Genomic DNA, 22,736 nt, shown 5'->3' with positions numbered 1-22,736 from the left:
TCCTTTGATATAGAATGATGTCTTCCTGTTGAACCAATAGGAACTGGAGCACTTACAATTCAAACATTGTGAACAGGAAGTGAACCTAGCCTATATCCCGCAGCTGGTCCATGTGGTAGCATAAAGTTCACTACAGTTTTGTTTAACTCATAACTGGTGTTTATAATCTCTGCAATCCACCAGTCACAGTCATACACACATGCCACAAACATCCCCCTTCTCAGGTTGTGAATCTGAATATTATCCTGCTGTTTCTGAGGTGTGGGCTGAACAAATGGAATTTCTTCTGCTTGCTCTTTAAAGCGTGTGCAGTATTAGTTCACCCATCACTCTGAGTCCAAAAATATGCCTTCTGAATTCCTTTCACAGGAGCAGTTTGTTTGGACCATTCTTCTTTTTTTCTGCTCACAGAATTCTTTGATTTCCTCTTTGGACAAAAGAATCGGGGATGTAGATGTGTAAGATTTTATGACTCTCCTAAAATCCTTATCATTCTGAATTGCAGCTGTATTTGGCCTGGAAAGATTATGTTTTGTAGCATGGTGGTTCAGCAGGCCTCCTACACCATTGCAGGGCTCCTTCCCATGACCAGTACCATTGTACGTACACCCAGTCAGTTGGCACAAGCGACTTACTCAATTCAAACAGCTGGTAATGATTTTTAAAATGACAAGGAGCACCATCAGAAATAATGATGATCTTCTCTGTCAATGTTTGCCCATGAATTTTGCACAATTGCTAGCAAAGCATGTGCTGAGTCATATCCTGTGTCATCACTTATAACTGCAACACTTGTTTTAAAAATATGTCACTCCTGTAAACATTGAAACCTAGTCATTACTTGAATGATACCCTTGTATTTCTTGTGGGAGAATTACAGATCAGTTCTCAGCAAAATCACAGTGAAGCACTAAACATAATTCTTCAGCCTGCAAACACCCTTTCACTTCTGCAATGTGTTGTTGTTGCAATTTCTTCAGATGCTGGTGTGTTACTGCTTTCAGTGACCAAGTTCATCAATGATACCGTCAAAGGCAACAGTTTCCTTAATTAGTTTATTTTCCTCCCATGTCACATATATCATTTCTGCAGTTATCTGCTACATCTTCCAGGCCAAGTGTCTGTAAAGACAGTCCTCCCTTTCCAGGGCAGTCACCACATTCTTGAAAAAAACAAGTCTCTCACTTTACGTCACAGACTACTAATGCCTTCATATGCCCAACCAAAGTGTCATATGTCATGTGCTCCAGTAAGTTCCTAAAAGTTACCACACAAAGTACAAAATTCATGCAGTATACACATAAACAGACATCTCTAGGTGAGTGTGGAACTACCCACTTAGGCCACAGTGCATAAAATTTTGATCTTCCAGTATGTGAAGTTGTGTAGTTGCTCTTATAAATTGCAAAAGTTTCTTTAATACTGTGAGTCATGTACCTCTTCACTTTCACAACATTCTGATGTTCAACTATTACAGTTATAGTATCTTTTTTGTTAGAACTCTGGTGAGAACAGTCACATTTATCTTCCTGATAAAATGACTGTACTATTTCAACTGAGCTGCTTTTACAGGATGACCATAATAGGGATCTGGTCTTCCAAAGACTCCTTTCACAAACCTCAAATTTTTTGAGTTGTCTACCATGTACTTTGATGCTGATGGAACATAGTTAAAAGTGGTTTTCTTTGAAAAATAATAGTTAAAATTTGCACCTTTTCACTGTATGATGCACAATATTCAACACCTGAATTGACATTTGTGAAAAATTCCTGGCAAGAGGTGCAAGAGTGCTTTGGTTCATTTTCTTCTGAAGATGGAATTTCTACTTTGAAGACAATGGTCAGTTTTGCTGTAGTGTATTAATCCATAGCTTTAGTAATTTCTCTGCACTGTCTTGATGCATAGAGCTTATGACTCGACTACACTGACCACAGTTTCTTAACAGGAATGACGCCTACCGCTGTAGTTGACTGATTCAGGGTATTTAATTCTTCCTTTATTGATGTAAAATCTGCGTCATCTGCGCCATGGGAGGCTTCACCTTGTCCAGATACTATCTTTGTTGTTATTCTGTCAAAACATGTAGAACACAAATAGTAATCACTGGAAACATTTTCACTTTGAAACAGAGTATTCAAATGAGAACACTTATTCCCAACCTGAAGTGTTTTTTTTCTTCTTATATATCACTCTTTTATGGATATGCAAATAATCAGCACACGTCACTCTTAGAAGACATTTCAAACAGCCCTTTTCACAAACACACTACAACTGTGTCAACTGGCAAATTCCTCACAAAAACACAGAACTCACAGGATGGTCTCAGATTTCTTAGAAGCCTCTTCAGTGAACAAATTAGCGCTGAACAAATACAATACAGAAACCTGCAATTAACAGTCACGGCTAAGAAACTGACAAGATACTACAACAAAGTGTAAGAAACTTTCGATGAATGTGAAAAGAAATAACAGCAGCAAAGAAAGTAATAGGAAATAACTGCAACAAAGAAAGTGATAAGAAATGGCTGCACCAAAGACAATAGAAATAAACATTGTAACAAAGAAATTAGTAAGAAACAACTTCAGTGAAGACATCCATTACCATTGAAAGCTAAAAAAATGATTTTTTAAAATAAAACCTGTCCAACTTAAAAGTGGAAGCTCTCCTTTCCAGAGAATATAGCACTACATGGTACTAATCAACAGGAAAAAATCTAACATTTCTCGATTGGCATTTTTGAAAAAAAAAAAAAGAAAAGAAAAAAAGATCCTGCAAATTATAAAAAAAATTCCAAAGATGACAGTAAAAGAACTTTGACAGATATGTCCAAATACAGGATACCATTGCAGTCATGAAGCAATTATTAACAAAATTGTTACAGAGATAAGCATTTTAAACTTTTTTTCCAAGATTCACGCCTTCAAAATGGTGTTCACAGTGTCATCTTTGGAGGCCTGTATCTCAGGACAGGAATTTTTTCAGAGAAAACAAAAAAATACATGTTTCTTACTTGCTCCTGAATTTTAACATATGCTAAATTCAATAACATCCAAGACTATGAAGATAAATAGCCTTTCACTCCCTCTATTTTACCTCTGCCACCTTCAGAATGTGAAAGAGAGTATTCCAGTCAACATTGTCAAAAGCTTTCTCTAAGTTTACAAATGCTATAAACATAGATTTGCCTTTCATTAAGACTCAGTATTGCCTTGCTTGTTCCTGCATTTCTATGGAATCCAAACTCATCTTCCTCAAGGTTAGCTTCTACCAGTTTTTCATTTGTCTGTAAAGAGCTCGTGTTAGCATTTTGCAACCATGACTTATTAAACTGATAGTTCAGTAATTTTCACACCTGTCAGCTCCTGCTTTCTTTGGTATTGGAATTATTATATTCTTCTTGAAGTCTGAGGGTATTTCGCATGTCTCATACATCTTGCTCACCAAATAGAAGAGTTTTGCCATGGGTGGCACTCCCAAGGCTTTTGGTAGTGTTTATTAATGGAATGTTATGTACTCCCTGGGCCTTGATTCGACTTAGGTCTTTCAGTGCTCTGTCAGATTCTTCACACAGTGTCATATCTCCCATCTCATCTTCATCTGCATGCTCTTCCATTTCTATAATATTGCCCTCAATTACATCATCCTTGTATGGACTCTCCATGTACACCTTCTCTTTGCTTAGTACTGGGTTTCCATCTGAGCTCTTGATATTCATATAGGTGGTTCTCTTTTCTCCAAAGGTCTCTTTAGTTTTCCTGTAGGTAGCATCTATCTTACCCCTAGTAATATACACTTCTACATTCTTACCTATGTCCTCAACCCAATCTTACTTGCAAAGCCATTTTGTATTTTCTGCTTAGCTCATTTCTGAGATGTTTGTATTCCTTTTTGGCTGCTTCATTTGCTGCATAACTATTTAATCTAAACTAAATCTTAGTTGCTAAGGACTAAATCTTAGTTGCTAAGATGAGATGCTTTCTACCTTCAAATGAAGCCTTACATAGAAGCAAACTAGCTTACCATCCACTGCTTTGCTTGCATACACTGTATGGCCTGCAGAGATTTTTTTATGTTTTTGTTTAATTGAATTTTTATGCTGTTCACAAATTGCAACACTTACTAAGCATATCACTAACTAACAACATGTAAGCATGGTCTTTTCCAAATGTGCTTCTGACGAGAAAGTGATTCATGCAGCTGGAGTCCAAAGTTTTTGTTAATCATGCCTTTTGCATTCTTTGTATTCCATAACAATTTTCATCCCCTAACAAACCCTGGGTTGAGTAGGACCATGTGAAGCAAATGGTAGATAAGGTGTTGGGGTTGTGAAGGAACAAAGATAGGGTGTCTTGGCCCTCACTCCAGAGCCTAAGGGTTTGGTGTTTTGGGAGGCTAGGAAAGTTTCCTCTAGATGGCACATTGAGGGTCCCATGCATGTGCCCATGGCTGTGCCACAGGTTTGTTTATGTACCTTCCCTTCAAATGAGAAGTAGTTATGGGTTAGGATAAAGTTAGTAAGGTGTATGAGGAATGAGGTAGTTGATTTGGAGTCAGTAGACTTTGGGGAAGGTAGTGTTCAATAGTGGGGAGGGCCTAATATTCAAATGTATATTCTGAATGAGCCCCCCCATGAACCATGGACCTTGCCATTGGTGGGGAGGCTTGCGTGCCTCAGCGATACAGATAGCCGTACCATAGGTGCAAGCACAACGGAGGGATATCTGTTGAGAGGCCAGACAAACGCCGGGATCGTTAAGAAGGGCAGCAGCCTTTTCAGTAGTTGCAGGGGCAACAGTCTGGATGATTGACTGATCTGGCCTTGTAACACTAACAAAAACGGCCTTGCTGTGCTGGTACTGCGAACAGTTGAAAGCAACGGGAAACTACAGCTGCCATTTTTCCCGAGGCCATGCAGCTTTACTGTATGGTTAAACGATGATGGCGTCTTCTTGGGTAAAATATTCTGGAGGTAAAATAGTCCCCCATTCAGATTTCCGGCAGGGACTACTTAAGAGGATGTCATTATCAGGAGAAAGAAAACTGGCGTTCTGTGGATCGGAGCGTGGAATGTCAGATTCCTTAATCGGGCAGGCAGATTAGAAAATTTAAAAAGGGAAATGGATAGGTTAAAGTTAGATATAGTGGGAATTAGTGAAGTTCAGTGGCAGGAGGAACAAGACTTCTGGTGAGGTGAATACAGGGCTATAAATACAAAATCAAATAAGGGTAATGCAGGAGTAGGTTTAATAATGAATAAAAAAATAGGAATGCGGGTAAGATACTACAAACAGCACGTTGTTGTTGTTCTACATCTACATGACTACTCTGCAATTCACATTTAAGTGCTTGGCAGAGGGTTCATCGAACCACAATCATACTATCTCTCTACTATTCCACTCCCGAACAGCGAGCGGGAAAAACAAACACCTAAACCTTTCTGTTCGAGCTCTGATTTCTCTTATTTTATTTTGATGATCATTCCTACCTATGTAGGTTGTGCTCAACAAAATATTTTCGCATTCGGAAGAGAAAGTTGGTGATTGAAATTTCGTAAAAAGGTCTCGCCGCGACGAAAAACGTCTATGCTGTAATGACTTCCATCCCAACTCGTGTATCATATCTGCCACACTCTCTCCCCTATAACGCGATAATACAAAACGAGCTGCCCTTCTTTGCACCCTCTCGATGTCCTCCGTCAATCCCACCTGGTAAGGATCCCACACCGCACAGCAATATTCTAACAGAGGACGAACGAGTGTAGTGTAAGCTGTCTCTTTAGTGGACTTGTTGCATCTTCTAAGTGTCCTGCCAATGAAACGCAACCTTTGGCTCGCCTTCCCAACAATATTATCTATGTGGTCCTTCCAACTGAAGTTGTTCGTAATTTTAACACCCAGGTACTTAGTTGAATTGACAGCCTTGAGAATTGTACTATTTATCGAGTAATCGAATTCCAACGGATTTCTTTTGGAACTCATGTGGATCATCTCACACTTTTCGTTATTTAGCGTCAACTGCCACCTGACACACCATACAGCAATCTTTTCTAAATCGCTTTGCAGCTGATACTGGTCTTCGGATGACCTTACTAGACGGTAAATTACAGCATCATCTGCGAACAGTCTAAGAGAACTGCTCAGATTGTCACCCAGGTCATTTATATAGATCAGGAACAGTAGAGGTCCCAGGACGCTTCCCTGGGGAACACCTGATATCACTTCAGTTTTACTCGATGATTTGCCGTCTATTACTACGAACTGCGACCTTCCTGACAGCAAATCACGAATCCAATCACACAACTGAGACGATACCCCATAGCTCCGCATCTTGATTAGAAGTCACTTGTGAGGAACAGTGTCAAAAGCTTTCCGGAAATCTAGAAATACGGAATCAACTTGAGATCCCCTGTCGATAGCGGCCATTACTTCGTGCGAATATAGAGCTAGCTGCGTTGCACAAGAGCGATGTTTTCTGAAGCCATGCTGATTACGTGTCAATAGATCGTTCCCTTCGAGGTTATTCATAATGTTTGAATACAGTATATGCTCCAAAACCCTACTGCAAACCGACGTCAATGATATAGGTCTGTAGTTAAATGGATTACTCCTACTACCCTTCTTGAACACTGGTGCGACCTGCGCAATTTTCCAATCTGTAGGTACAGATCTATCGGTGAGCGAGCAGTTGTATATGAGTGCTAAGTAGGGAGCTATAGTATCAGTGTAATTTGAAAGGAACCTAATCGGTATACAATCTGGACCTGAAGACTTACCCGTATCAAGCGATCTGAGTTGCTTCGCAACCCCTAAGGTATCTACTTCTAAGAAACTCATGCTAGCAGATGTTCGTGTTTCAAATTCTGGAATATTCCATTCGTCTTCCCTGGTGAAGGAATTTCGGAAAACTGCGTTCAATAACTCCGCTTTAGCGGCACAGTCGTCGATAACAGTACCATCGGCACTGCGCAGCGAAGGTATTGACTGCGTCTTGCCGCTTGTGTACTTTACATACGACCAGAATTTCTTCGGATTTTCTACCAAATTTCGAGAAAATGTTTCGTTGTGGAACCTATTAAAGGCATCTCGCATCGAAGTACGTGCCAAATTTCGCGCGTCTGTAAATTTTAGCCCATCTTCAGGATTTCGCGTTCTTCTGAACTTCGCATGGTTTTTCCGTTGCCTCTGCAACAGCGTTCGGACCTTTTTTGTGTACCACGGGGGATCCATCCCATCTCTTACCAATTTATGAGGTATGAATATCTCAATTGCTGTTGCTACTATATCTTTGAATTTGAGCCACATCTCGTCTACATTCGCATAATCAGTTCGGAAGGAATGGAAATTGTCTTTTAGGAAGGCTTCTAGTGGCACTTTATCTGTTTTTTTAAATAAAATTATTTTGCGTTTGTTTCTGATGGATTTGGAAGAAATGGTATTGAGCCTAGCTACAATGACCTTGTGATCACTAATCCCTGTATCAGTCATGATGCTCTGTATCAGCTCTGGATTGTTTGTGGCCAAGAGGTCAAGTGTGTTTTGTTGTGGTCTTCAGTCCTGAGACTGGTTTGATGCTGCTCTTGATGCTACTCTGTCCTGTGCAAGCTTCTTCATCTCCCAGTATCTACTGCAACCTACATCCTTGTGAATCTGCTTAGTGTATTCATCTCTTGGTCTCCCTCTACAATTTTTACCCTCCACGCTGCCCTCCAGTGCTAAATTTGTGATCCCTTGATGCCTCAGGACATGTCCTACCAACTGATCCCTTCTTCTAGTCAAGTTGTGCCACAAACTTCTCTTCACCCAATCCTATTCAATACCTCCTCATTAGTTACGTGATCTATCCACCTCATCTTCAGCATTCTTCTGTAGCACCACATTTCGAAAGCTTCTATTCTCTTCTTGTCCAGACTAGTTATTGACCATGTTTGACTTCCATACATGGCTACACTCCATACAAATACTTTCAGAAACGACTTCCTGATACATAAATCTATATTTGATGTTAACAAATTTCTCTTCTTCAGAAACGCTTTCCTTTCCATTGCCAGTCTACATTTTATATCCTCTCTACTTCGACCATCATCAGTTATTTTACTTCCTAAGTAGCAAAACTCCTTTACTACACTCCTGGAAATGGAAAAAAGAACACATTGACACCAGTGTGTCAGACCCACCATACTTGCTCCGGACACTGCGAGAGGGCTGTACAAGCAATGATCACACACACGGCACAGGGGACACACCAGGAACCACGGTGTTGACCGTCAAATGGCGCTAGCTGCGCAGCATTTGTGCACCGCCGCCGTCAGTGTCAGCCAGTTTGCCGTGGCATACGGAGCTCCATCGCAGTCTTTCACACTGGTAGCATGCCACGACAGCGTGGACGTGAACCGTATGTGCAGTTGACGGACTTTGAGCGAGGGCGTATAGTGGGCAGGCGGGAGGCCGGGTGGACGTACCGCTGAATTGCTCAACACGTGGGGCGTGAGGTCTCCACAGTACATCGATGTTGTCGGCAGCGGTCGGCGGAAGGTGCACGTGCCCGTCGACCTGGGACCGGACCGCAGCGACGCACGGATGCACGCCAAGACCGTAGGATTCTACGCAGTGCCGTAGGGGAATGCACCGCCACTTCCCAGCAAATTAGGGACACTGTTGCTCCTGAGGTATCGGCGAGGACCATTCGCAACCGTCTCCATAAAGCTGGGCTACGGTCCCGCACACCATTAGGCCATCTTCAGCTCACGCCACAACATCGTGCAGCCCGCCCGCCTCCAGTGGTGCCGCGATAGGTGTGAATGGAGGGACGAATAGAGACATGTCGTCTTCAGCGATGAGAGTCGCTTCTGCCTTGGTGCCAATGATGGTCGTATGCGTGTTTGGCGCCGTGCAGGTGAGCGCCACAATCAGGACTGCATACGACCGAGGCACACATGGCCAACACCCGGCATCATGGTGTGGGGAGCGATCTCCTACACTGGCCGTACACTTCTGGTGATCGTCGAGGGGACACTGAATAGTGCACGGTACATCCAAACCATCATCGAATCCATCGTTCTACCATTCCTAGACCGGCAAGGGAACTTGCTGTTCCAACAGGACAATGCACGTCCGCATATATCCCGTGCCACCCAACGTGCTCTAGAAGGTGTAAGTCAACTACCCTGGCCAGCAAGATCTCCAGATCTGTCCCCCATTGAGCATGTTTGGGACTGGATGAAGCGTCGTCTCACGCGGTCTGCACGTCCAGCACGAACTCTGGTCTAATTGAGGTGCCAGGTGGAAATGGCATGGCAAGCCGTTCCACAGGACTACATCCAGCATCTCTACGATCGTCTCCATGGGAGAATAGCAGCCTGCATTTCTGCGAAAGGTGGATATACACTGTACTAGTGTCGACATTGTGCGTGCTCTGTTGCCTGTGTGTATGTGCCTGTGGTTCTGTCAGTGTGATCATGTGATGTATCTGACCCCAGGAATGTGTCAATAAAGTTTCCCCTTCCTGGGACAATGAATTCACGGTGTTCTTATTTCAATTTTCAGGAGTGTACTTTAAGTGTCTCATTTCCTAATCTAATTCCCTGAGCATCACCCGATTTAATTTGACTACATTCCATTATCCTCGTTTTGCTTTTGCTGATGTTCACCTTATATCCTCCTTTCAAGACACTGTCCATTCCGTTCAACTGCTCTTCCATATCCTTTGCTGTCTCTGACAGAATTACAATGTCATCGGCGAACCTCAAAGTTTTTACTTCTTCTCCATGAATTTTAATACCTACTCTGAATTTTTCTTTTGTTTCCTTTACTGCTTGCTCAATATACAGACTGAATAACATCGGGCAGAGGCTACAACCCTGTCTCACTCCTTTCCCAACCACTGCTTCCCTTTCATGCCCCTCGACTCTTATGACTGCCATCTGGTTTCTGTACAAACAGCATAGTGAACGCATTATTGTGGCCAAGATAGACACGAAGTCCACACCTGCTACAGTAGTACAAGTTTATATGCCAACTAGCTCTGCAGATGATGAAGAAATTGAAGAAATGAATGATGAAATAAAAGAAATTATTCAGATAGTGAAGGGAGACAGAAATTTAATAGTCATGGGTTACTGGAATTTGGTAGAAGGAAAAGGGAGAGAAGGAAACGTAGTAGGTGAATATGGATTGGGGGTAAGAAATGAAAGAGGAAGCCGCCTGGTAGAATTTTGCACAGAGCACAACTTAATCATAGCTAGCACTTGCTTCAAGTACCATAAAAGAAGGTTGTATATATGGAAGAAGCCTGGAGATACTGACAGATTTTAGATAGATTATATAAGAGTAAGACAGAGATTTAGGAACCAGGTTCTAAATTGTAAGACATTTCCAGGGGCAGGACCACAATCTATTGGTTATGAACTGTAGATTAAAACTGAAGAAACTGCAAAAAGGTGGGAATTTAAGGAGATGGGACCTGGATAAACTGACTAAACCAGAGTACAGAGTTTCAGAGAGAGTGTAAGGGAACAAATGGCAGGAATGGGGGAAAGAAATACAGTAGAAGAAGAATGGGTAGCTTTGAGGGATGAAGTAGTGAAGGCAGCAGAGGATCAAGTAAGTAAAAAGATGAGGGCTAGGAGAAATTCTTGGGTAACAGAAGAAATATTGAATTTAATTGATGAAAGGAGAAAATATAAAAATGCAGTAAATGAAGCAGGCAAAAAGGAATACAAACGTCTCAAAAATGAGATTGACAGGAAGTGCAAAATGGCTAAGCAGGGCTGGCCAGAGGATAAATGTAAGGATGTAGAGGCTTATCTCACTAGGGGTAAGATAGACACTGCCTACAGGAAAATTAAAGAGACCTTTGGAGAAAAGAGAACCACTCGTATGAATATCAAGAGCTCAGATGGAAATCCAGTTCTAAGCAAAGAAGGGAAAGCAGAAAGGTGGAAGGAGTATATCGAGGGTCTATACAAGGGTGATGTACTTGAGGACAATATTATGGAAATTGAAGAGGATGTAGATGAAGGTGAAATGGGAGATATGATACTGCGTGAAGAGTTTGACAGTTTACTGAAAGACCTGAGTCGAAACAAGGCATAGACAAGGAGTAGACAACATTGCATTAGAACTACTGATGGCCTTGGGAGAGCCAGTCCTGACAAAACTCTACCATCTGGTGAGCAAGATGTATGAGACAGGCGAAATACCCTCAGACTTCAAGAAGAATATAATAATCCCAATCCCAAAGCAAGCAGGTGTTGACAGATGAGAAAATTACCGAACTATCAGTTTAATAAGTCACGGCTACAAAATACTAATGCGAATTCATTACAGATGAATGGAAAAACTAGTATAAGCCGATCTCGGGGAAGATCAGTTTGGATTCCGTAGAAATATTGGAACATGTGAGGCAATACTGACCTTATGACTTATCTTAGAAGCTAGATTATGGAAAGGCAAACATACTTTTCTAGCATTTGTAGACTTAGAGAAAGCTTTTGACAATGTTAACTAGAATACTCTCTTTCAAATTCTGAAGGTGGCAGGAGTAAAATATAGGGAGCGAAAGGCTTTTTACAATTTGTATAGAAACCAAATGGCAATTATAAGAGTTGAGGGGCATGAAAGGGAAGCAATGGTTGGGAAGGGAGTGAGACAGGGTTGTAGCCTGTCCCCGATGTTATTCAATCTGTATATTGAACAAGCAGTGAAGGAAACAAAAGAAAAATTCGGAGTAGTTATTAAAATCGATGGAGAAGAAATAAAAACTTTGAGGTTTGCCGATGACATTGTAATTCTGTCAGAGACGGCAAAGGACTTGGAAAAGCAGTTGAACGGAATGGATAGTGTCTTGAAAGTAGGATATAAAATGAACATCAACAAAAGCAAAACAAGGATAATGGAATGTAGTCGAATTAAGTTGGGTGATGTTGAGGGTATTAGATTAGGAAATGAGGCACTTAATGTAGTAAAGTAGTTTTGCTATTTGTGAAACAAAATAACTGATGATGGTTGAAGTAGAGAGGATATAAAATGTAGACTGGCAATGGGAAAGAAAGCGTCTCTGAAGAAGAGAAATTTGTTAACATCGAGTATTGATTTAAGTGTTAGGAAGTCGTTTTTGAAAGTATTTGTATGGAGTGTAGCCATGTATGGAAGTGAAACATGGACGATAAATAGTTTAGACAAGAAGAGAATAGAAACTTTCGAAATGTGGTGCTACAGAAGAATGCTGAAGATTAGATGGGTAGACCACATAACTAATGAGGAGTTCTTGAATAGAATTGGAGAGAAAGAGAAATTTGTGGCACAACTTGACTAGAAGAAGGGATCGGTTGGTAGGGCATATTCTGAGGCATCAAGGGATCACCAATTTAGTATTGAAGGGCAGCGTGGAGGGTAAAAATCGTAGAGGGAGACCAAGAGATGAATATGCCAAGCAGATTCAGGAGGATGTAGGTTGCAGTAGGTACTGGGAGATGAAGAAGCTTGCACAGGATAGAGTAGCATGGAGAGCTGCATCAAACCATTCTCAGGACTGAAGACAACAACAACAACATTCTGAATGAGAAACACACTATGAAATGGCATTTATCATACATGCTTTATGCATATAAACTGAAATGCTAATCATTTGCATATCCAAGCATGTAGTACATTTCATAGTAATTTTATGTGTGTTGCATACCACCCTCATGGTGTTAAAATTTTATTGTCAATGGCTTTTTATTTTATATATTCATAATTTTTTTCCAAGTCTAAACACTGAAATGGAATCTTAACCTTATTAATAATGGTATGGAACTGAAATGTGGTTTTCACACTTTCTCATTTAACTAATATAAGCATGAACTGTTATATAACAAAATAGAAGGTTACTTTACATCAAGATTATTGCATTGATGTATTGTGGTTGTGTATCACATGCATTAGCTGTTACTTCAGGATTCAACCCATTCTAGAATGTGTCTGAAGTGTGTAATGACCATAAGAATAAGACTAGCAGGCGATATTGAACATATACAGAGAAGGGCAGCATAAATGGTCACAGATTTGTTTGAAGATAGATGTATACTACCCCAAGAAAGCCACTTAAAACATTTCAAGCATTAGCATTAAATGATGACTCTAAGAATATGTTACAAACCCCTACATATTGCTCACATAGGGGTCATGTGCACTAGATTAGCATAATTATGGCACACATTCATGCATTTAAATGATCATTCTTCCCACACTCCATACATGAATGTTCAGGGAAGAAAACCAATACAGTGGAATGTTCGTCTGCCGTGCACTTCATAGGGGTTTGAAGAGTGCAGATGTCGATGCAGATGTAGATGTATGATATCTTAAAGCATTATACTGGGTGATGGGAAAAAAAAAAAGGCGAAGCACTCAGAAGACATGGTCAGATATCAGTGTAGCCTTGTACACTTATAACACAAGAAGTGTGTGTATGTGTGTACATCCAGACCAGAGTACAAGTATATGCAACATCGTACCATTTAGTGGGCTCGTACTGGCAAGTTCTTAATAAATTTGACTCAGTTTTGTAACCACTGAAAAAAATTACATCTCTGGTGAACAGTCAGCAGAGATAATTAGGGTTATTTATGTTTAGTGTTATTACCAGACCTAGTATAAGGGGCATGAACAGAGTTAGATGTTGAATAATCACTGTGAAGGACACCGAGATACTGCATACTAGTGTGAGTCAGATTATCAGCACCTGACAGAATTTGAAAGGGGCTTCATTGTGTGTCTGCCTTTGCCCAGCTGATTGAATTGTGCAATATCCAGACGTGTATGTGACTGTGGCCAATGTTGGACTGCATGGGAAATGTGGGGGCAGGCATACTTACTGTCAAGATTCCAGTTGACCACCACAGTAGAGGGTCACTATTTTGTGCACCATGCATGTCATAACCCCTTTATATCTGCACCTGCCATCCAAGAACAAGTAATTGATTCCCTACAATGTCCTGGTCACAGACTATTAGCACTCAGACTAGGGAAGTACTGTTTCATGTGGAGGCTTCTGTAAGTGCCACAACACAAATGGCTGCATTTGGAATGGTGCCATGACAGGACGTTTGAACTACTGATGAATTGTGTTGCATTGTGTTCAGCGAAGTACTGCAGTTCTGCACTACCCCAGATGACCATCATCAGTAAGTATAATGACCACCTGAGGGGAGGTCCCATTCTTCCAATGTTTTGGAGAGGCAGAGTGGTGTAATTCCTGGCATTATGGTGTGGAGAGGTGCCACTGGGTATGACTTAAGGTCATGGCTAGTAGTGACTGAGAGAACACTGACAGCACAATGGTACATCATGGACAGCCTGTGTCCTCATGTGTTACCTTTTCCGAGACAGTATTGTGGCAGCATTTTTCAGCAGGTCAATGCATGTCACACAGGTCCATGTCTCTGTGAAGTGTATGTGTGATGTTGAGGTACTCCCACACTCAGAAAAATCCCCAGATCTGGCCCCTACAGAACATGTGTGTGGCCAGCTTGGAGTCTATCCAGGATATCAAGAATCGGTCACATCAGATGTGGGCCAGCTTGCTCCAGGAGAAGATACAATGGCCTTCTGACACCCTTTCCAACTGAAGTACTATATGCATCCAGGCCAGGGTGTGTGCAGTGTCACACAAATAAACGGGCTTCTGCTGCCACATTCTTTACAAATCTGACTCAGTTTTGTAATCACTGAAATAACATCACACACCCTCTCAAACCATGAAGTTTTATTTTGTTTCCTCCACATCTTCTGAGTGCTTAATTTTTTCATCAGGCCTTGTACATACATTTTGTAATTAAAATCGTTGTTAATATTCATTTGTATGTTTTGTTCAATTTTTTCCCTGTTTGCTACTTCTGAATGAAAACCACTTGTATTTCAGTTCCTTTGTTCAATAAATTGGCTCCAGGTTGTGAGCCACGCTATCCAGAAGAAGAGGGTTTATATGTGGGTTCACAGTTACGTGTTCCAAGCCATCTCAGAAACCTCATGGAGCAACGCATACTAGCTGCAGGAGGAAGGTCTGTATATCAACATCTTACTTGACACATGTCAAATGATGTCAGGGTAATGCATAATGCGGGTGTACAGTTCCTGATATCCAGATGCTGTGCCTTTGTGTAGGTTTAATTGATGGTAATCTGTCTGTCGGATTGCCGTATGGGGACATTAGGCTTCGCAGCCCCCTTGGTGCTTTTTGCAATGAATAGGCTATGTGGTGGCACCAGGTTTCACCCTCTCCCTTCTCTCATCATAATTATTATCATCATCGTTATCATCATTGGGCAGCAGCCTTGCCGCAGGGGATGTATCGGTTCGCATCAGATCACCGAAGTTAAGCGCTGTCAGGTGAGGCAGGCAGTTGGATGGGTGACCGTCCAGGCCGCCATGCGCTGTTGCCATTTTTCGGAGTCCACTCAACCTCGTGATGCCAACTGAGGAGCTCTTCAACCGAATAGTAGCGGCACTGGTCAAAGAATACCATCATAACAATTGGGTGAGCCGTGTGTTGACCACACAACCTCAGCTGGCCCCGATGGGCCACTTGTGTTTTGAAGACGGAATGCTTATCATCATTACACTGCAGTACACTCACACACATGTGAAATTCACACATATAATGTTATGAATATAGTAATGGAGGACCTAATTTATTATATTCCTGCATACATCTATTTTGCTCATTAGGATTTTGTGGGTTTTGTTTTCTAGAGGAAATGATTTAGGTCGTACATTTACACTTAGGCGGTTTTGTAGAATAAAATGTTTGGTAACACACACTAACACAAGTGTGAGATGAAGAACTTACTGTTTATGCACAATTTGTTAGAATTACCGATTTTCATTTAATACTTGTTTTCTAAGGTTTTCTTTCTTTCTTTTTTTTAAACATACCTAGCTTGCTAGAATTGTTTGGTTTACTTTCTTAGTTATAGCATGACCATCTTTAGATGCTGCTTATGTGTGAGATTCTTGGTTAGAGATTGAGCTGAGGGGCAAACTTCACACCATGTTGCTCACTGTAGCTCAATTGAAATAAAACTTACGAAACATGTTAGTGCAGTAGTCACTTGTGTTGCTCACAATTGTTTGTCTATCAATAAAATAGCTTCCAGATTGAGATTTTCACTCTGCAGTGGAGTGTGTGCTGATATGAAACTTCCTGGCAGATTAAAACTGCGTGCCCAACAGAGACTCGAACTTGAGATCTTTGCCTTTTGCGGGCGAGTGCTCTACCAACTGAGCTACTGAAGCACAACTCACGCCCGGTCCTCACAGCTTTACTTCTGCCAGTATGACGTCTCCTACCTTCCTAAAATAGCTCTTTTACAATATTTTTAATCAACAAGGCTTTCGAGAATTTTAGCTGCTGAGATAAGAATAGACAATGTTTTCCAGACTTAGTTTATGTAGTACCTTTCATAACGTTGAAACCAGATTGTTAAAGATAAATATAACAGACCACAGAACAAACATGCATCCATAGCAAGTTATTATGTTTTTGTAAAGTAATATTTTAATCTAGCACTGAAAAGTTATGTTCATAGATCTAGAATGGGTAAGGTGGATGTGTATCCAGTCACTTTTCTTATTAGGAAGGTGATTCAAATGAAAATCGTAATTGTTTATAATTGTGCAAGTTAATTAGTACAGAAAAATTAGAGATATACCATTTTTCGACATTGTGTATAAAATAAGGGTAATGCAACCCTTCACCTATAGTGGATCGATGCGTGGAACACAGAAACATGACATAGTCCACGTGTCTTTCGGTGCATGCATTCCACTGCTTCAGAAGTGCATGGACACCTCATGCAAATAATTCTTGTGGCTGTGAATGTGGCCACTTGCGCACTGCAGTTTTCACCTCTTCATCTCTTGCCTTCCAGCACTTCTTTGAGCTGTTCAAATAGATGACTGTCACTCAGGGCGAGGTGTATGAGACAATCAGATTTCATATCCAACAATGGAACCTCCAGATTGGAATATACATTGTTCAAATTTCATCTCCTTTATTGTTGCTACAATTGAATGGGCAGTATGGGAATGAGCGTTAATGTGTTACAACAAAATGCCTGCACCAACAAGTCCTCATTGTTTACTCCTGATTGCAAAGCAAAGGTGATTTTGTTGCAGATTTGAGTATGTATTACCTTTCCATGTAATGCCTAAAAAGAGAATGAAAATGACTTTTCCTACCAGTGGTTGATTGAAGAATATTTTTGTTATTGGTGAAAAACTGTGATGCCACTCCTTGCTTGATATTTCAGTTTCACGTTGGTGACAGTGCATCTAGGTTTTGTCTCGTGTAATTGTTGTGCCTAGTAATCAATTACCTTCAATCTGGAAGTTATGCAGAAATTCCTCACTGCTGTCGTGGATATGATGATTTCTCAATTCAGTTGTCCTCAGACATGCAGAACACTTTATTGAACTGCAGGACATCTTGGACAATGGTGTGTGTTGAGCTAACACTAACATCCAAAGTAGACGGTATCTCATGTACAGTAATGTTCTTGTTTTTCTTCAGAAGCTCTTCCACTCTGGCAGTACATTCATTTGTCTCTAAGCGGTGTGCCTGATTCAGGTGCAGATTGCCTCCACAGTAATTACCCCGTTTTAACCTTTCTGCACCACTAATGCAGAGATGTGCATAAATCACTACACTATGCTTTCATTCTCCAACACATTTCAACAAGTTTAGCAGCTTCACTTCTTGAAAACCATGTAACAGATCACTGCTCTAGTGCGATGCAAGTTGACAATAGGATTGCCATATTTGCACTGATACAGTTTCCTTTTCTGTGATGCAACAGCAGGCTGCTAACTATTGGTCATTTGTCAAAACACAACTTCTGTCAGTTGCCAAATCAATATTGAATCATCCTTGTATGTCCTTGAGATTTATGTCCCAACTGTTAATTTTTGATACAGTGCTCTCAATTCTGAGGACACAGGGAAAGGTAAGAACTAGCCAGTGAATAGGTCTGGACATAATGTGAGTGTAAACAGGTGGGGAGCAGATGGTTTTGACGTCTACTCCTTCTGTGGAATTATTCTTTAAGCTATTCAGAACATGTATACAACAAATTACGTAGTTTCAGAAGTTGCCAATACTTCCCTTTCTGTGAAGACCTTGAAGCTAATGCAACAGCCAAGGAAGCAAACAGAAAAGTAGAACATGCTGTAGTGCAAAGGACTGAGATGCTTCACTCCAGGTCCTATCTGCTGAGGGGAAAAGTTCTGCACAGGTCTACAAAGGTAGTAAATAGCAGGTTAAGGCCAGTCCAAACAATGAGTGAACCACCCTGCTTAACTCAGTTTGATGATAACAGTTTATTTATCATGCATTACGTAGGAGGTGGTGTTTTCATATTAGTATGCTACAGTTTAATTGTGTGTAATGGGACGGCACTTGGCATATGCCTTTAATTCTAGCAGATGATTAACCAATTTATTATGTATTTTTTCAAGTTTTGCTTTATGTCATATTTGAAGATATTGATAAAGTGAGATACTTTCACTGTGATATGCAGTGGCTGGGTCATACATATTCTGGTAGTCATCTCTTATTCATAAATGCCATAATACTGACTGGTTTAGAATAAATAAGAATTGATGAAACACAATATAGCTGAAACTGCCACTTCTTATAATTTCCAGTTGTGAAAATGTCATTATAACTTAGAGGTTCTATTTCTTTCAGAAAATGGTTTGGTGAGGATGGGAAACTGATAACCATGCCCGATCCACAGATATATAAATCATACAATCCACCAATGTCTGAAGAATGTCATTCTAGGCTGGAGCTGGAATATAAACTAGTAGGTGAAATTTAAAGCTTTTATTTATTTATTTCTCTATTGTTCTTGTGGTTGTATGATCATTTGAGGTCAGTTATTAATTAAAAATGTATAATAAGTACAAAATGAACCACACACAAACATGGTCAAGTTTTTTCCTTGCTTTTCTCTTAAAGCCCTTGATCAGGCAGTCAGATGGATGCAGTATTTCATGACTACCAACAAGCATTTGACTTGGTACTACATGAAAGTTTATTAACAGTTGTATGAACATATGTAGTACCAAACAGAATTTGACTGGATTAAGGATTTCTTTGTAGGGAGGACACAGAATTAGAAGTAACTACAGTCTTTCCCCATGGAAGTGCAGTGGGACCCAAGCTGTTCATGTTGTATGTGAATGATCTGTTAGACAATATTAACAGTAACGTCAGCCTTTTTGCATATGATGCATGGGAGAGGATCACAGAAATACTAAAAAGTCTGAACTGCCAAATGCTTGAATGCAGGCACCATCTGTCGTGGGAATACCTACTTACAAACTTTTGGGTACCAGTATTAAGCAAAGAGTCTAGAAACATACTACTGCTTCCTATGCATTTCTCTTTATGGAAGTGAAATATCATGTTCCTCTTTGTTGGGGGCTCAGGGTTCCTATTCTGTGTGAACTTTAGCAAAAATTACATCTTGTCTCATTGTAGTAAATCTCTTCTTAACTGAAAACATCCAGTCAGGCTGTGCTCTTTGTTAGTGCAAAAGCTTTAGGACTACAGAATTTCATTTAGTTTATGGTTCATAGTATTACATTGTATTGGAGTATTGGAGGGCAGTGTGGAGGGTAAAAATCATAGAGGGAGACCAAGAGATAAATACACTAAGCAGATTCAGAAGGATGTAGGTTTCAGTAGGTACTTGGAGATGAAAAAAGTTGCACAGGATCTGAGGACCACAACAAAAACAACAGTATTACATTATAAAAGTGTTGAAACAATTTGATGTGAAGACGGCATTTTTTAATGAAATACTTCAAGATGAAGTATATATGGAACAACCAGAAGGCTTTGAAGATAGTATGCATTGAGTGTGTCTCCTGAAACAGAGTCTCTATGGACTACAACAAGCACCATGCAGCTGGAACAAATGGTTTATGGGAGTTATGGAGAAAGCAGGTTTTCAGATCAGTGCTGCAGATCCTTGTTTGTTTCATCACAAATGCAATGAAAAAAGACTTTATGTAGCTATTTACGTTGATGACGGCCTAATTGTTGGCAGTGACGAAGAAGAAATAACAGCATTTCTGAACACTTTACAATGTTAATTTAATATAACATTGGGGACTCTTGACAGTTTTCTTGGTATAAAAATAAAACAAAATGAAAATAGAGTGGATGTCTTATGTAATGTCTTATGTGTCTCTCAATAGCAACTCATCTACACATAAGTTTTGCAGTCAGTAAAGCTGCTCGAACTATGAGAAAACCAACTGCTTCAGACTGGAACCGAGTTAAACACATATTTCAGTATCTGAAAGGCACATTAAATTATGCCATTACCTATGACAGGGAAGAAAATCTGAGATTTTACAGTGATGCTGATTTTGCTGGAGACAAACAGACAAGATGTTCAACAACTGGTATTGTGGCAAAGTAACATGGAGGGGCAATATCATGGACAAGTCAGTTGCAGAAGGTAGTGGCTACATCTACAACTGAAGCAGAAACCATTTCAGCAAGTGAAGTGGCCAAAGAATTAATTTGGTTACATGGTTTACTAAGTGACTTGGTTGAAATGCCAGAACAACCTCCAACACTTTATATTGACAATGCCAGTGCATTAAAATTGGAAAAAACCCTGAATATCATCGTCTCTCAAAACACATAGAGGTCCGACACTTCTATGTCCATAAAAGATTTCTGAATGGTGAAATTTTGGTAGAACATATAGATGGAAAAAAACCAGTCAGCTGATATGCTGACAAAGCCACTTGAGTGGGTTCGATTTAACTTGCTGCATGCAGAGATTGGTGTGAAGGAAGTCAAACAGTAATTCTTTGTTTTCATATGACTGTTTTATTTATCCTTTTGGAGGAAGTGTTATAAAAAAGGAAAAGTGTTTTTGACATTCAATTTAGTATTTCTTGGTATTTTCATGAAGTATGTTTTGTGTATATAGGATCTCCTTGAAGTTCGTTTTTTCAGTTAAGTGCCCAATCTGTATCCTAATGAAATATACCATTTTAAATGAAACTGTTTTGTTCAGACTTAAAAATTTGCAACATGATGCTATCACTTGCTTTGTTTGGGGTGCAGAAGGTACTTCTTCGCTATAATAATACATCATAAGCACTAGTGCTGAATGATACATCAGTCTATTACCACAATTAGAATGCACTAAAGTGAGTAATTTATAGGAATTTTCATTTGTTTATAGACCAAGCTAAATGGGAAATTTTTTAACACACAATATTACATGGTATAGTCACATTAATGAGACCACCACCTATGTTTGACGTCAATGCCCAATAACCACTCAAGGATGGCAGGTGGCAGTAGTAGCAGTGGAGGGCATATAAAGCATATTGGAGGGATGCAGAAAACAGTGCAATCATTGTCATAATGCAGAAATTGAATAATTTATCTGATGTTCAAAAGGACATGATGATTGGCTTTTGGCCCAAGGGTGGAAGGATTTCCAAAATGGCTTAGTTTGTAAATTGATAATGTGTTGCTGTGATTAAAGTATACCATGCATGGTAAAATGGAACCATTCAAAACTGGCATCAAGGCAACTGTGGTGTGTCATGAGCCATAGGTGACTGGGGAATGACAGCTGTGGAGATGTGTACGGGCAAATAGACATGCAGTTGTTGAACGACTGACCATTCTGATGAACCAAGGGGCCACCAACAGAGTCTTGTCAGTGACTGTTCTGTATACATTGCTGCGTATGGGCCTCCACAGTGGATGTCTACTTCATGCATCCATGTGGACTGCTGTCCATCAGCAACAAAGGCTAATACTGTCATGCTAATACTGCAGCTGGATGTCCACTGAGTGGTGACAGGTGTACCTTTCAGGTGAATTACATTTTATGCTCCAATGGACAGAAAGCAAACACCCTGCAGTAATTGTTGGAAGGGTCAAGCCCTGAGGAGGGAGCATTATGGTCTGGGAAATGTCTTTGTGGCATTTCCTAGGTGATCTCGTCATTGTGGAAGGTACTGTACATCAACAAATGTATGCATCTATTCTTGGGCACCATCTCCAAATGTACCTGTAGTTTCCTCGGTACAATGGGATCTGCCAGCAGGACAATGCAATGTGCCACATAGCTGGCAGTGTACATGTGTGGTTTGAAGAGCACCATGATGAGTTTACTGTACTCTCCTGGCCACCAAACTCCCTGGATTCCTGGATTTGAACCCAATAAAGAATCTGTGGGAACACCTCAGTGGGGCTATTCACACCTGGGATCCTCATTGGAGAAACCTAGTGCAGCCGGCTGTGGCACTAGAGTCAGTTTGGCTCCACATCCCTGTTGGTACCTTTCAGAGCCTTGTTGATTCTCTTTCTGCTTGCCTCTCAGTGGTCTGCCATTCAAAATGGGGTGTTCAGGCTTTCGATAGGTGGTGACATTAGTGTGATGAACAGTGCAACATTGCAGCTGAAAGTGGTAAATACTCTCTGCTGTGCATTTCACATTGGTCTACAGAGGATGCCTGTAGATGTACAGACAGATTTTCAAGTGTTACAAAAGTCACACGTAAGGATCTTGAATACTACAGTGAAAATGTGATCTGTGTGGTAACTGGCAAACAGGTACTGAAATGCTGTCACCAAGATTCAAAATCCAGTCTGTTAGAAATGCTAGGTGACATACAAGATTACTGAGTAGTCAAAGGAAAACTGTAAA

At 40.5% G+C, this 22,736-nt stretch overlaps 1 protein-coding gene across 1 annotated transcript in view; it reads left to right on the top strand.

The window, feature by feature from the left end:
• The window catches only part of LOC126355338 (coiled-coil and C2 domain-containing protein 2A), a 536,251-nt gene that overhangs the window by 224,377 nt on the left and 289,138 nt on the right, over positions 1 to 22,736 (top strand). Inside the window, exons 8-9 of the mRNA XM_050005633.1 lie at positions 14,903 to 15,041; positions 18,728 to 18,845. Of these exons, the coding sequence (XP_049861590.1) occupies positions 14,903 to 15,041; positions 18,728 to 18,845 (257 nt within the window). The remainder of the gene's footprint in view (positions 1 to 14,902; positions 15,042 to 18,727; positions 18,846 to 22,736) is intronic.

This window comes from Schistocerca gregaria, chromosome 3, assembly GCF_023897955.1.
Source record: "Schistocerca gregaria isolate iqSchGreg1 chromosome 3, iqSchGreg1.2, whole genome shotgun sequence".
Taxonomy (NCBI): domain Eukaryota; kingdom Metazoa; phylum Arthropoda; class Insecta; order Orthoptera; family Acrididae; genus Schistocerca; species Schistocerca gregaria.
Note: the sequence above shows the minus strand (reverse complement) of the source record. Positions and strands in the feature narration are given on the sequence as shown.